We start from the raw sequence: 16,530 nt of genomic DNA, 5'->3' as shown, positions 1-16,530 counted from the left end.
GCAGAAGAAATTGGCGGAATTAAAGCACATATGATACAGTGTTTGGGGCTTTTTTGCTTTACTTTTTTTCGGGACTGTTGTATAAAATCAGTAGAGCACTCAGCTGTGATGATGTACGGTGCTTACCATTGGCTTCACCAAATCACAGTGATAATGTTTGCTGACGTCTGACTCTTGTATCTTTGTGTGTTTACAGGATGCTAACATGTAACTGGCAGTGATGATCAAGAGCGCATGAGTGTCTGGAGCCTCTGGAGAGACTAGTTGGCTTCATCAGGAATCAAGTGCCCCCTCTGCCTCAACCTGGAGCACACTTTCATATCTGGGTGGATTCTGCATTAGCGAGTAATGAGGAGGCAGCAGACATCTCCTGTTCAAGCTTGTTCAAAGTAATGAGACACAGCTGTCTTGCTGCGACATGCCCACAATGACTTCCTGAGTCTTCCTAGTAGTGCTAGAGACTGCAAGAGGCTGTCCTCTGTGAGTTGTGGACAGGTTCATTTGTAACAGAGGCATGACCTCTCCTTTGTACCTTGTGCACATGTATCAGTCAACTAGTTCCTCCGCAGCAACTCACCAGTCAACCCACAGTAAGAGAGAGGGGTAGCCGGGGTAGAGAAGAGAGACCTAAAGGAAGTCTGAGGGATTGTCTTGAGTGGACAAGTGCACCATGCAGTCGGACGACCTTTTCATCCGCAAGTTTCGCCGGCAAAGCCCGCGCCCAAACCTGGCCGCCGTGAGCTTCGACCCCAGGCGGGAAAATGGAGTGCGGGCACAAGGGGTGGCCGAGTGGCCGCCCAGGAGGGAGGGTGAGGGGACAGAGGGCGAGAGCGTGATGCCCAGCAGGGTTGGGCTCAACCTGCGTTCAGTTGGGAGGGGACACATCATGCAGCGCAGCAATAGCGACGTAACCCTGGGGGACCTAGACTCTGCGGGAAAGGTCGGGGTGAAAGTTGCCCGGACTGTGGGTGAGAACACAGGACCGGGAGGTCAGGGGGAACCTGGTGTGGTCCTCCATCGAGAATATGGGAGTCTCTCATCTCTGGAGAGGCAGAGTCGACCTGTCGAGCCATGTTCAGAGGACCAGGGAGTCCTCAGTCCCAGCGCTATGCGCTTCAAGGATCCCTTCCTCTTACTTGGCCTCCAGGAGACCCCACCTGAGCCAGACGGCTTTTTCCGAGCCCTGTCCGCACCTGCTGGGGATACTCCAAAACCAGCCAAACCCCCGAAGCCTGAGTCACTAGGGAAGAAGGCAAAGCCATCTTCTCCTCAGATTTTTCCTGAACAGCCAGTTGGTGGAGGTTGGGTGCGCAACTTCGCCCATTATGACGTGCAGAGCATCCTGTTCGACTTGACCGAGGCGGCTACCAACAGGGACAGTGTGGGCCGCAAGAAGAACATTACCTCTGGGGCCTCGGCCGCCTCACAGCTCCGCCCCCTGTCACAAACCGCGCCCTCTTCTCCTTCCCTGGGTGGAGGAGGAGGGGGTGGAACAGCAGGTGGCTCCAGCGTTGAGGAGCCTGAGCAGGCCCTGCTGGATGAAGGGGATGGCAATGACAACGACCTATTGCTCAGCTGCCCACATTTCCGCAACGAGATGGGTGGAGAGGAAAGGGCCGGGCTAGGCATGGCCCGAGGTGCCGGCGGCCGCTGGAGGAGTCTGCAGAGTCCCAACGACGCCGTGTCTGTGCTAGAGGAGCCTCGAGAGAGCCATATCCAGCAACAGGGAAAGAGCAACTACTTCATAGAGCATGCGGACCTGGGTGCCCGCTACTACCACAAATACTTCTACATGAAAGGTGAGTAGACATTCTCAGAAGATAACTTGTGTAGAGAGTTTGGCTACATTCACTAAGGCAGCACAATAAGTCATTTGAAAATTTATATTGCGACAATTTTACTATAACCAAAATCACATATAAAACTCAGAAGACAAGTGTAAGGCCGTTGGCGGTTTTGGATTGTATATCAGTTTTGTGGATATTTATTATATATGTGCTATAGACATTGCAACTCCTGCTTCCTGTCACCTCCACTGTAAAGAAATCTGGTTAAGTTTCTTTTCAGTGAACACTTTCACATCAAACCCTCGTGAATGACTTACATCTTAGTGAAGAGACGTACATTGAATCAGCAGATTTCAGCACTGTTTATTTCTTCCTGTGAGGAAGTTGAGTGTTTGAGTAGTTTATGCATGATAGCTTACTTTTAGATCTTACGTGAACAGCCTCAATTAAAAACAGTTCATTTAAAGCTTAATAACTTTCAAAGAAAATCTGTCAGGTCAGTATCAGTATCGGAAAAGGAAAAATGGTATTGTTTTATTTCTAGTTCAGGTGAATAAACACATTCAAGCACATCCAAATGTGAAGAATGTTTGTGACAATAGTACTGACTTATCTTTGGTCATATGACAGTGGAATATTGCTAATTGTGTAAATATCATCGCAGTGTCACATATTTTTTTGTCCGTAACATTAACATCGCAATTCTCAGCAGAGAATTGCTTAAAGGGGCTCATATCAACACACACACGTTATCTAAGCCAGTTATCCTTCTGGGTCATGGGGGTGCTGGAGCCGATCCCAGCGGCCATTGGGTGGGAGGCAGGAAACACCCTGGACAGGTCGCCAGTCAATCACAGGGCACCCATTCACTCTGAAGTAATTAGGTGTTTCAGCCTGGACTGCTTTTTGAATAAGGTCCAATACAAGGCCTTACAGCCAATCAGAACAGAGCTCAGAGCTTTACTTATAACAATCTTAAAACCATAGTAACAAAAGCAGCCTGTTTAATTTTAAGGGATAAATCAAGGTCAGGAAACGGTCATGTAAAAATTAATTATGTCTGTTTTTCACACATAAAACTGCATAAACATTATAAATGAACCTCTGGAAAAAACACAGGCTAGATTTGAGTGAAATTTCACACTGATATCTGATGATACATTCATTAGGAAGGCACAGTGATATCGGAAACATATCAGTATCGGCAGACATTTCCTTTAAAAAAAAAAAATTGGTATCGGACGGTTTGGATTTGACTGATATTTCTGACTGACATTTGTTGATGTATTTATTTTACTCCAGGCTACTGGGCTACTATGCAAATATATCTGTGTTTTATTCCTTAATTTATTATTAATTTTATTGTATTTGTAATATATATTTCTCTGTAGTGGTAATCCAGCTGGATCTATTCACAATTTCTGCACCTTTTAAATGTTTGTGTATCTGCATTCGTACCAGCGTTGGCAGATATGTACATGAAAAATTATTGGGAAAAAAATCCTTAATTATTTCTCAATCTAGATTCGTCACTCTAGCATTACTGCCTTTACGGTTCATATTTGTGTTTATAAGTGACCCATAACTGTCATTAGTGTGAACACACCTCTGCCCTGAAAGGACTTATGTACAAATACTTTTGGAACATGTTAGCTACTGCGGAAATGCTGAATGATGACCAGATTGATCTGCGCTTGCTCAGTGAAGTGAAAAACACATGAATTCTGACCTGACCAGTCTTATTACAGTGGAGTCATAAGTATCAAATACAAAAGTGTCTCAAATCTGATTTCTGATGTTCACACCGCTCAGATCTATTTGATATTTCACTCAGATTCAAAGTCTGATTTCTGCCAGAAAATAAAAGCTTAAAAAGGCAAAGGAGTTTTTCTAGCTTTTCACTTTGTTTCAAACGTGGAGTTAGGATTTTTTTCAAACCTGACTTTCGTTGATGATTGTCATGGCACAGATATTTAGAATCACCCACTCCCATGCACAAACACACACACACACATACATACACACTACTATTTCAGCGGTCATTGGGCGGAAGGCAGGAAACATCTCAGAGCAGACACACAGACATATACATTCACACACACACACTCACACCTAGGGACAGTTTAGCATCTCCAGTTGGCCTGACTGCATGTCTTTGAAATGTGTGAGGAAACCCATACAGACACAGGGAGAACATGCAAACTCCACACAGAAAGGACCCTGGTCGCCCGGCCGGGGAACTGAACTCAGGCGTCATTAGAATCATTGAGGTATTAATAATATTTGCAGTCAAGGACCCTATTAACAAGAACTGAGCACAGTACATTCTGATGCCTCCAGACGAGTTAAAAAAGTAAGTAAACATATTATCAACTCCTAAACTGCCAAGAAACAACCCTGTTGTCAGTCATATTTCAGTTTTGCATGCTCAATAAGTGAAAACAGCTACAGGCATTGTGCAAGTTAACATCATAAAGGCAGCATTTTTAAAAAAGCTGTGTTTTCCCCTTCCACACAAAAATACCGAAAAATGAAGTTTTCAGAAATCTTCACCCTGGAGAGCTTTTTCAGTGACACATTTGGAGGGGAGGATGAGATGAAACTAGAAGATGCCCGTTTAGACTGCGTGTGTGTGCATGTGTCATACAATTTGATAGACAGAGGCAGTAAGATTTAAATGTGCTCGGGTGTGTGTAAATGCCTTTTTGTGGCAGACATGTTTTCCTCTCTGTACTTCCCCTTCTCTATCTGTGGGTGCGTGTTGACTCTGTCTGGTTGCTGCTCTTAGATTCGCTGAACGCTATCTGTCATCTCAAAATGGGGATGCTGAGAGGGTGTGAAAGTGGGACAGCATGCGCTGAGAAGTCTACTTTGATTCGAGTGTGTGAGTGTACGTGTGTGAGTTTGTTTGTGACGCACTGCTTTTGCAGCTCCGTCACAAATATTTGTCAGCAACACTGAGTGTTTTTATAGCTTTTCTTCTTCCTTCTCTCTCTCGCTCTAAGTCAGTGTCGGTGTCTTTTTGATTGACTGAATGATATGAATAAGTGTTTACCGCTGTACTACGATCATACGATGTACAAATATCATTCAGTGTCTTTTTGATTGACTGAATGATATGAATAAGTGTTTACCGCTGTACTACGATCATACTATGTACAAATATCATTCAGTGTCTTTTTGATTGACTGAATGATATGAATAAGTGTTTACCGCTGTACTACGATCATACTATGTACAAATATCATTCAGTGTCTTTTTGATTGACTGAATGATATGAATAAGTGTTTACCGCTGTACTACTATCACACTAGTTCCTACAGCTGTGAAGTACTATTATACAACATTGCAGCTGTGTACTACTGCCATAGTACTTACTACAGCAACGTGTGACTGTCGGACTTATTACAGCTGTGTACTGCCATCATACTGCATACTGGAACTCAGTAAAACTACTATACTAATCATGACAACTGAGTAATCATAATATTGATATGACTCGGTGATATGAAAAGGTGAGTATTACCACTGTAATGCTATCATACTGCAAATTGCAGTCGTGTGCTATTATCATACTGCTTAGTACAGCTATGTACTAATACCATACTAAGTGCAGATGTGGAGCACTATTACGCTACATATTACAGCTGTGTACTACCATAATGCTTACTACAGCTGTGTACTTCTATCATAGTACCTACTACAGCTGTGTACTGCTATCACTGTTACAGTAGAAGAACTCTTTTTGGTGCTAAATAGAACCATATACTACAAATTCTCCATCAATCTGAAGAACCATTTCGCCATGCGACTACTACTGACACTGTTTTGTACCATTGTGTAGTGCCGTTACACTGCTTAGTACAGCTGTGTACCACTATACAGCTGTGTATTACTATCATACTACCTAATACAGCTGTGTACTACTATCATGCTGCTTATTACAGGTGTATACTACTATCGTACTGCTTACTACAGTATTTTATTACCATCATACTATTTACTACAACTGAGTATCACTATATACAATGCTTACTACAACTGTTCAGTACTTTTATAATTGTTACTACAGCTGTGTAGTTCCATTATAATGCTTACTACAGCTGTGTAGTAGTGTTATAATCCTCACTACACCTGTGTACTACTATTATAAAGATTACTACACCTGTTGTACTGTTATCATCCTCACTACATCTGTGTAGTACTATTGTAATATTTACTACAGCTGTGTACTACTATCATAATCCTCACTACAGCTGTGTAGTACTATTATAATCCTTACTACAGCTGTGTAGTACTATTATAAAGGTTACTACACCTGTTGTACTGTTATCATCCTCACTACATCTGTGTAGTACTATTGTAATATTTACTACAGCTGTGTACTACTATCATAATCCTCACTACAGCTGTGTAGTACTATTATAATCCTTACTACAGCTGTGTAGTACTATTATAATCCTTACTACAGCTGTGTAGTACTATTATAATCCTGACTACAGCTATGTAGCCCTATTATAAAGGTTACTACACCTGTGTAGTACTGTTATAATCCTCACTACAGCTGTGTAATTCTATTAGACTGTTTACCACAGCTGTGTAGTACTGTTATAATCCTCACTACCGCTGTGTAGTACTGTTCTTACTACAGCTGTGTACGACTGTCACACTACATCTGTACTATTGTACTACTAGTACTATTGTAATACTTTCTACAGCGTGTAGTACTATTATCTTCTTACTATAGCACTGTACTACTATCATAATCCTTACTACAGCTGTATAGTACTATTGTGAGTATTACTACAGCTGTGTACTACTGTTATAATGCTTTCTACAGTGTGTAGTACTATTATATTCGTACTACAGCTCTGTACTACTGTCGTAATCCTTACTACAGCTCTGTACTACTGTCGTAATCCTTACTACAGCTCTGTACTACTGTCGTAATCCTTACTACAGCTCTGTACTACTGTCGTAATCCTTACTACAGCTCTGTATTACTGTCATGCTATCTAATACTGCTGTGTACTACTATCATATTGTGTATTACCGTGCGTACATTGCACTGTACTTCTGCAATGCTACCTACTACAGCAGTGTAATACTATCATACTGCTTATTATAGATATGCCTGCTAGTTATTTCCTAGTTATTTATTCCTTATGTTTTTCTTCCTTTTCGTTTGCTTCATCTAACTGATATTGATTGAACTGATATTAAGTGATTCAGAGCACAGCATGCATTACAGCATGCACAGTCTTAGCATTAAATTAATCATTTTAGCTACAGGCTGTTAACCTTATGCTGTATTTTTGTCCTATCATGCAGACCATCAAAACTTCTTTGGCATGGATGAGCGATTGGGGCCAGTGGCCATCAGTTTCCGCCGTGAGGAGAAGGAAGCGTCCAGCGGAGCTCAGTACAACTACAGGATCATATTCAGGACCACAGAGGTGAAAAAGTTAACACTCCACAGCACACACATGCATCCCTACACGCATGTACGTGTGTGAGTATGACTGTATTTGACTGTTTATTTCTCTGTTGACCTTCCTGTGACAGACTTTCTCTCGCTTACTCAAGGCTGTGCTGATGTAATAGCTTCTAAACAGAAGTTAAGCACGGCTGAGTTGTAGAGAATTCACAAATGTTCAGTATGTCGTTCTCTATCACCCTCCATCACTTTTTCTTCCTCTTTCTGCGTGTTTCCTTCCTTCTTCGCCACCCATGTTTTTTCTACTTCTTTTGTAATCTGCTATATCTGTCACGTCATCCTCTCTCCATGTATCTTTACTTGACAAGCTCAGGGTCACCCTAACTAGGGCTCCAAACTGGCTCAAGAATTGAAAAGGTGTTTTTCTAAGAAAAAATCGTAATCATCTTTAACTGTTCAATAAAACAGAAATGCACTTTTGAAATATCTTATGTTGGTAATAATGTTACATAATAATGTTGATTTATTTATTCATTTAAATAATGTATTTAATTTCCAGGCAAAACAGCCATTAAATACAAAGTATTCATTTTTTTCAGCATCAGGAAAAAGGCAGAAAATATATATTTAACAGTTAAATTACATAGAGGCCTCAACAGCTACATTTTTTAGTATTTACTGTGTCTGTTCGTCACTCACTTTCAGTTTTTCCAAGAAATCTGCAGGGATATTTTTCCACACCTCCAAAGTTCAGTCGTAGAAGATTTCTCATAATCCAATTAACCCCAAACACATTCACAGTGAAACTGAAGTCTGGACTCCGCAGTGGTCGGTCCACTGTTCTGAGAAAACCAGGAGCTTCTTTGTTTGATTAGCAAATTTTCTCTTTTTTGCCTATTTTCTTTTCTCAGTAAGAGCTTCTTGGCAGCTACACATCCTTTCAGACTCATAGCGCTGAGTTGTCTTCTCACAGTGGAAGGATGGACAGAAACACCTGTGGGTGTTTTCAGATCTGAAACAGCTTGATTTTCTCCTCTCTCTCAAAGATGAAAGCTTTAAATACAGTTTATCTGATAAGGACGGTTTTGGTGGTCTACCAGGCGTTTCAGGTGGTTGTTAGGGGTCTCATTTTTCTGTAGCTTTTAATAATTTTTGAGCTTCAGTTTTGGAATCTCCTGTTTTACTTATTTTCCTTTGACCTTCACCTACCTTATACAAGCTATGAAAACTACATATAGTCTACATTTAATAGGTGGAACTAACTGGATTTTTATTTTGTTATAACCAATTTGTGCATTTGCACAAACAAAAACATTAAAATATTTTGTTTTAGAGCCTCGTCTCCAACAGCTCTTTCTCTTTTTTACCACCCCTTTATCTTGTATTATCAGCGCCCTATTGCCTGTCTTCCATTCCTCCTTTCCTTTATCACTGCTGAACTCCTCTTCGACTGGAGTAGAATCTCTCTCTTTGCCCCCACATTAGTATTATTATATCTCTCCCTAGGGAGAGTTTACTTCCTACCTCTCTCTCTGTCTCTGTCTGCAGTGCTTTTCATGTATATTTCTTCCTTCTCCTTTCTTGTTATCTGTCTAAAGGCACTACATAGAGAACAATATGAAAATAAAAGACACAAAATTGTGAGGTGTTTGAAATTTTGCACTAAAACTGACCAAACAAAAGACCAAAACAGACAGGCAGAATGGCACTCATTCATCAAAGTTGCGTAAAAAAGAGCACTGATTTGAATGATGAACATCTCTGCACTGATTCATAAAACTATGTGGAGATTTGAGCACAAATTTTGAATAAGCTTCAGTGCACGAAATCAAGCATCAGCCTACCAGCACCTCATTTACATATCATTTACGTGAAGCATGCCCTAATTCATGCAGATGTTTCAGTAGCCAGTGGCTATGTCCACTGCTTCCCCTCCTGACCAAACTTTATAGTCTTGAAATTACAACAACTGGAAAGAATAAAATGTGAAATAATCAAAACGTCAATTTTTTAAGATGCTTGAATAATGCTATTGTCTGTTGTTTTTCCTATAATAACAGATTTAAACACTGTATTATTGCAGTGTATGGGATGCCCCTGCACTAGCTGTGTTTTGTATGGTTTATGTTGTGGGTGGAGTCAGTAATATAAAACAAAAGTAGAGTGTGGTATGTCTTTAAATGGAACATGGAATAGATTCAGCATTTGTTTATAGCAATGTGTATGTAAAATAAGTACATCCACTTTGTTCACTGCAGTTGCCATTGGCACATATTATTATTGTTATTGGTATTATTGATGATATTGATTATATTCTTGATTATATTATATTATATTGATTATATATCTTCCACTCCTCATATTCACTGGGTCTGTTTCCTCTCTTGCCTGTAGCTGAAGACTCTTCGTGGTTCGATCCTGGAGGAGTCAGTGCCATCTGCAGCGCGACACACGACCCCTCGAGGGATCTCTCCAAAGAGACTGCTGGAGTTCATCCTGCCGGATCTTAACCTGCACTGTCTGAGGCTGGCCTCCACCTCGCCCAAAGTCCGCGACACACTGCTCAAACTGGACGAGCAAGGGGTGAGCTCACCGTGCCCAAACCACTTTCACTCAGTAGCGAACTATCACTATTGGAACTAGGCCTTCAGCTTCGGGCCATAATGTCAAAACTTTAGGGGAAAAACCACCTCAATGATAATGTTAACTTCTGTTGTCAGTGCTAAGCTAACTGCCATTCACATAAACACTTTCTGAAGAGGCTAGCTTCTTGTTCAAATTTCCCGTTCCACCTTAAATGCCACAGCAGTGACATTACAGTACCTAAATGCGCAAGAATGTAACTCTACAGCCTTGCAGGTGGAACAGAAAATTTGAAAAAAGTAGTTCTAGATTGAACACAGACTTTCTTACCTTCTTACTGGAAGCTTCTGACAGACATATTAGCTTATAGTTTACTTGATAGCAGTTCCAGTGTGACTCAGTAGTGAGCTCTGGTACAGCTGCCACCACCATGTTTCTAAAAACCCACAGAATAGGCTGCTGCTCGTGTTCACAGTCAGTGATGTATCTAGAACTTCCAGAAGACCTAAGGTGACCTTTTTCTCATGACATTGGTCTCACACATTGGAAATCAAAATGTGATTGATTGATTTCTCTCTGTCACTTCATAATTATGCTGATAATTATGACCTTCTCTGAAGGTTTAGAAGGCCCTGAGGGTTCCCCTCTGCTTTCACTGGTGGTCTCTTAATTGCCGAGGGAGTTTTTAATGGTCTGAGATCCCACTAAAGGGGAATTCCAGCAATTTTTCAATTTTTTCTGCATGATTCAGTGGTTGAGATGTAACAGAGTCACTCAGTCACTCAGTCACTGCATGACGAGAAGCTGGTTAATTAAGTGGGGAAATATCATAAACCAGCTTATATTTATTCACCTTACATCTTTTAGACAGAAACGTTAGGTAGTGAAGAGTTAGGTAGCTAATGTTCAAGCTTTATACCATTAAATCTATATGGTTATGGTGTAAAATGAGAACCTCTGAGCCATCCTGAACTTAAGCTTGAGGTGAGTTTGAACTGAAGCTCACATTTAAAATGTCCATGATTGTTGGGCGACTGTGCTAAAGTGTCTGCATTATATTCATGTAACTGCATTTGTAAGTCTGCAGAAGGAAATGTTATATTTCTCTGTAATGCTAATCCAGGTAGATCTAGTCCGAATGAATAGGCATTGGGATCAGCATCAGCAGATATGTATGTGACACATATCTGATATGAGCATTAGTCCACAGTTCCCATATTGGTGCATCCATATTAATTATGCAGTATGTAATAACATTTGAGTAGTATAGCAAAACCAGTGTGTACAAAATGGGGGATGTTGGGTTCAACAAATGTTTTTCAACAGACTTTTTTAATGCCACAGTGAACTCATTTTAGGTTAGCAACTGCAAATATCTGACAAAAGGCCTGTGTCGTAAAAAACTGAGTTGCCTTTTTTAAACAAAAAGTGTTGATTTATGTAAATCAAACATATGCATGATGTGTAAACACTGTTAAAGTTTCAAAAATTCACTCCCCATTCCATACAGTCCATATATGGAAAGTAAAGCTGCAAAAACAGCCCGTATTTGAATTCATGTCACAAAAAACAAGCTATTTAACATGTATGATATATGCCGGCTACAGCAGTTTAACTCCCCCCGTTGACACTTGCCAGCTTTTTGAATGAGGCACAACACATGGAAGCCAATCAGAACAGCCAATCAGTCATTTACATATTGTCATGGCCCAAAAAAATCTCCATTTTTGGCAATTTTTAGTTTGTTTGCATCATATTGAGCAGCTGTGTGAAAATGTCATGATGATTGGGCCAACAGAAGTGCTCCAAAATTGCTTTGAAAAAAATCTCAGTAACTTACATTGAAAGTAAAGAAAGTTTTTGCTCTCTCCTCTAAAGTTACCATGTTGGAGATACTTATTTTGCTTTGGACGGCGATGATATGTCAGTCTTAAAGGCATAGTAACAAAAACAGCCTTTTAATTCTAAGGGATAAAAAAAGGTGGAGCTGCTGGTGTAAAATTAATTAAGACTGTTATGCTGATACATAAAATCACACAAATGTTATAAATGGATCTCAGAGGAAAAATGAAAGACAAGAAAAATGTATGATATGGGCCTTTTATTGAAATGACTTGTTTTTTTGGTACATTTCATACATTAAAGGCCAAAGGTATGTAAATAAAGGTTTGTGGATGGAATTAGAATATCAATAATACACACTTTAGGTGATAATACATGATAATATTAATTCAAAAAGAATGTAAATGGATGATGGTAGTTATTAAGGGAAATATTTTTGTCTATTTTTTTGACCAGGGCAGGATGGCATCCACTTGCATCCGCCCTCAAATTGAGACCTGAGTAAAACAACAGCAATAATTAATAATAATAGTGATAATAATAGTAATAATGACAATAATAATAATAATAAATGGCTAAAAGAGGTTGGAAGGGGTAGTCTGAGATCTGCTCTTAAGGGTAGTTGCTGTTTGTGCTTAGCTCAGTGGTGACCTTTCAATAGTGTTCAATATTTTATGGTCGCGTAATGTATATGTGGACGCCTTAATAAAAAGCCCTGTAAGTGCTTCATTGTGCTTAACTGATCAGGCTAATGTACTGAGGGAGTAGAAGTTAAGATACTCATGGAGGACCTTGGTATAGAACAGTGTGTGTCTGAATAAGAGAGTGAAGATGGATCAATAGAAATGGTTCAAAACTACTTAGAGAAACTTACAGACTCTGATTTCTTTACAGTGGTGCTGATAGGAACCAGGGGTTGAAATAACTACAACACAAATATAGCTATACTATTTACTATCCAAAATGATCCGTGAACCTACACATGTCTTTATATGTAAAGCTGAAAATGATGAAATTGTGGACATTAAAGAAAAATGCATACTATTTTGCCTTTCAATACCCTGCATGTACCTCTCCACCACAAATGTCTTTTAAAAATATTCCATTTTAGGCCAAAATCTTCTCTCAAAACTATCGCAAAACAGTGTCTCAGGCATTACGCAGCATATTCTTAAGAATTTCATATCATAATTGTCTGTGAAGGAGCTCTTAGAGGCAGTAACACTGTCTGGTTCCTGTCACCACCACTGTGTACAACTGTGACTTGTTAAGTATCCCAGCATCTCACTTTAATGACGCTAAATTGCTTTGTTTGCATCTTAACCACTGAATTATGCAAAAAATGTGCAAAATCTTATTTATTTACTTCTCCTTTACAGTGTTCATTTTAGATATTCAAGGTTTTCTTATGACAGTGATGTTATGCAGCTCCTGATACAGTATTACATTGTATTATCTATAAAACTGTACAGAAATGCACCAGATTCAGACTTCTAGATGCTGCCATACTGTTTTTAGCTCTGCAGCGTACTTTGGGTTCATTTTTATAAGTATCAGTATGCCGTGTACTATCAGAAACAACATAAACAAGTCTACTCAGGGAGGTATAACTGACAAATCCAGCTCATCTGTGTGTGTTTATGTGCAGCTGAATTTCCAGCGGAAAGTGGGAGTGATGTACTGTCGGGCTGGGCAGAGCACGGAGGAGGACATGTATAATAACGAGAGCGCCGGGCCGGCCTTCGACGAGTTCCTGGACCTGCTGGGGGAGAGAGTGCGACTGAAAGGCTGGGAGAAATACAGAGCGCAGCTCGACACCAAGAGTGAGAGAAAACATTTCACACAGACAGCATTACTCACTCACTACTGTGTAGCGCTGCAGTGATCACTGTGGTGGTAGAACACTGCAGCGATGAGCGCATCACCTCCGTAACAACTGTTTTCTGTTTTGTTTTGGGGGTGGGGAACACTTTGAATGTTCCGACTGAGATTCACAGTACGGAGCTTGTGGCAAACAAATGAAACATAGGCCACAGAAGTTCCTGTTTATATTAGACATTAAAATATATTTTAATATATTCAAACCACACGTGATCGGAATGTGTTGGGATCTAGTTGCCCTGTAATCTAAAGCTCTGTTTATGCTCGGTTAGATCATCATCCAATCAAGATACAGCATGTTTACACTTGCTCTGTTCATCTGCATCCAGATATTGATCAGATCACATTTCCCTGGACAGTATTTAAATATTTAAATCAGACTGGTGTGGTCAGAGCAGTCGGCGTGGCCTACACAGGCCATCCTGTGTTTACATTTACGTTATAGCAAATTAAAAGAGTTATGTGCAGTGGTACGCACGATTTATTGATTTTCTAAGTGAAAATAAACCAACAAACCTCTACAGCGAACACATATCTGCACATTTTAATGCACAGTTGCTGTTTATTTGCTGAATGAAACACACTGGGAACAAAATAAAACATAAAATGTGGCCTGTGCAAAAGTTATGGCGCATTTTATGTTTGATTTTTTTCTAATATGGTAAACTTAGAAACGAAATGCACTAAAATTTACAGAAAATGCCATATTTAAGTGTGTTACCTGTAGAGGACTTATTTTCACTTGTAACATGTAATTTGACCAATGTTGCGCATACGACTGTGTTTTTGCTAAGCAGACACATCTGAAGCAGAACCGAAAGAAAGATAATCGGTTAAAGTCACACCTTATGTTTGAAATGGCTAAAAATAGCTATTTCATTTCCAGTCAAAACGGAGAGAGATATTTCCGAGGAGATTAGATATTAGATAGTCCATTTGCATAAAGAAGGTGAAAGTCAAAGGAAAATAAGTACAGAAGGTTTCAGTACTGAAGTTCGAAACTTGAAGAAAAGATGTAGAGAAAATGACAACCACCCACAAGACCTGGTAGACCACCAGAACTGTCCCCATTAGATAAACAGCGTTTAAAGCTTTCATCTTTGAGGGAGAGGAGAAAATCAAGCTGCTGCAGATCTGAAAAAATCCACAGCCATCCTCCCACTGTGAGAAGACAACTCAGCGCTATGGGTCTGAAAGGATGTATAGCTGTCGAGAAGCCTCACTGAGATAAGGAAACAGACACATCAAACAGAGAAGCTCAGTAAGATAGCCTTACCACCCCAGAGTCCAGATCTCAACATCACTAAATGTGTTTGGGTTTAATTTGATCACGAGAAGCAGAAAATGCAACCAACTTCTAAGACTGAACTTTGGAGGTCTGGAAAAATATCTCTGCAGATTTCGTCAGAAAACTGAAAGCAAAACTCTAGAAAAGGATGAAAGCTGTAGTAACGACAAAGCGTGCACACACTAATATTGGAACAATTAGATAATATGCGTAGTTTTTGAGGCTTCTGTGTTATTTCCTGTTAAATATTTAGTTTCTGTTTTTTTTCCTTCAACTGAAAATGTATAATTTGTGCTTAATGGCCATTTTGACTGAAAGTTAAATGAATAAAGGACAGTCTCTGACCTCTGCACAGTACTCTATGTCATGCTATGCATGGTGCATAACATAAAGTACAGATATCTTACGTGTAGCTTGTAAGCATTTGAGATGTTTTACAATTATACAAAGATGAAATGTGCTCTGAGTCAGTAGAGTGTATGACTAACGTGCATGTGTCTGTGTGTCTACAGCGGATTCCACGGGGACACACTCCCTGTACACGCGCTATCAAGACTATGAGATCATGTTCCACGTTTCCACCATGCTCCCCTACACAGCCAACAACAGACAACAGGTAAACAGCAGCTAATTAAGCAACAAAAAAGCAACGTACCACTGCTCAACAGTACACAGCAGATGAACAGTAACAAGCTGATAATCATCATAATACGTGCTAACAGGCTATAAGATTGAACAGATGATTAGGACTGGTATCTTCTTCAGCCTCATCAAGAATGTCTATTTAATGGCATCAGAAATCAGATAGCATTTTAGAAGGCAGTGACATTGACCTGGTCTGTGCTGAAAGGACAACAGCATCATTAGTAGTAGTTTTTGGCTGCACACCAAAAAGGGAGATAAACTCTTAAACAGAGATAAACAGATAAACAGTTGCTTCAGGGTGGCCCTTTGACCCGAAATCCCTTTGAAGTAGTTTCATGGTGTAATGTTTTATGCTTTTAAGGAGAGATGCAGAAGAATCAGTCAAGTAAATTCTGTTTTACAGTAACCTTTCAAACTGCAGGTGTATTGGGAAGTTAGTAATAAGACTGTTACAGATCTCAGCTTAGTATCGAACAATCAACAAAATAAAAATAAATTGGGCAGGGAGGAGGAGGGGCTTATGCTGTGTTCTCACACTCAAATGACTGGGTTTTCAGTATTGAGATTGCAGTATTTTGGGGCTTATTGTGTTTAGGGCTAGCATGACCAAACCAATCTATGTATATATTTAAAGCTCTGTATATCAAGACACATAACCCAAATCTTGGATCCCTGGTGATGCCACAGCCATCCGTATCTGGGATCCCAAGGCAGCATAATTGCTCTCACTCTCTCTGGGTGGTTAGGATGGTCCTCCCTCTTCCCCATGACTCATCGTAATGCTAGCCAACATAGGAGTGTGATAGCTGATATAACAGAATCAGTGGTTAGCAGTCTCCTCCAAGCGTGTTGACCAGTCCAATGATGTTACGTTAGCAGCAGTTGGAGTAGATGTGGTGGCAATTCACGTGTCTCAGAGGAAGCATATGCTGGCCATTACCCTGCCAGCTTGGTAGCATTGTGTGAGAAGGTGAGATCGAGTCTCATGATCTTGTTCCGAGAATACACATCTGGGGTCAACCTCTTAAACCTTTGGTGCTGGATTGTGGTGAAAGGGTACGTAAGGG

General features: G+C 40.2%; 1 protein-coding gene across 5 annotated transcripts in view; it reads left to right on the top strand.

Annotated features, from left to right (window-relative positions):
• Positions 1-16,530, top strand: part of zmp:0000001168 (signal-induced proliferation-associated protein 1) — a 107,972-nt gene that overhangs the window by 49,713 nt on the left and 41,729 nt on the right. For all 5 annotated transcript variants that reach the window (XR_005007761.1, XM_036580581.1, XM_036580580.1 and 2 more), the window contains exons 2-6: positions 197-1,799; positions 7,119-7,243; positions 9,619-9,807; positions 13,298-13,472; positions 15,331-15,434. Coding sequence is in view for 4 of the 5 variants with exons in the window: in XM_036580581.1 (XP_036436474.1) it covers positions 671-1,799; positions 7,119-7,243; positions 9,619-9,807; positions 13,298-13,472; positions 15,331-15,434 (1,722 nt within the window). In the remaining variant the exon portion in view is untranslated. The remainder of the gene's footprint in view (positions 1-196; positions 1,800-7,118; positions 7,244-9,618; positions 9,808-13,297; positions 13,473-15,330; positions 15,435-16,530) is intronic.

This window comes from Colossoma macropomum, unplaced genomic scaffold, assembly GCF_904425465.1.
Source record: "Colossoma macropomum unplaced genomic scaffold, Colossoma_macropomum, whole genome shotgun sequence".
NCBI lineage: Eukaryota > Metazoa > Chordata > Actinopteri > Characiformes > Serrasalmidae > Colossoma > Colossoma macropomum.
Note: the sequence above shows the minus strand (reverse complement) of the source record. Positions and strands in the feature narration are given on the sequence as shown.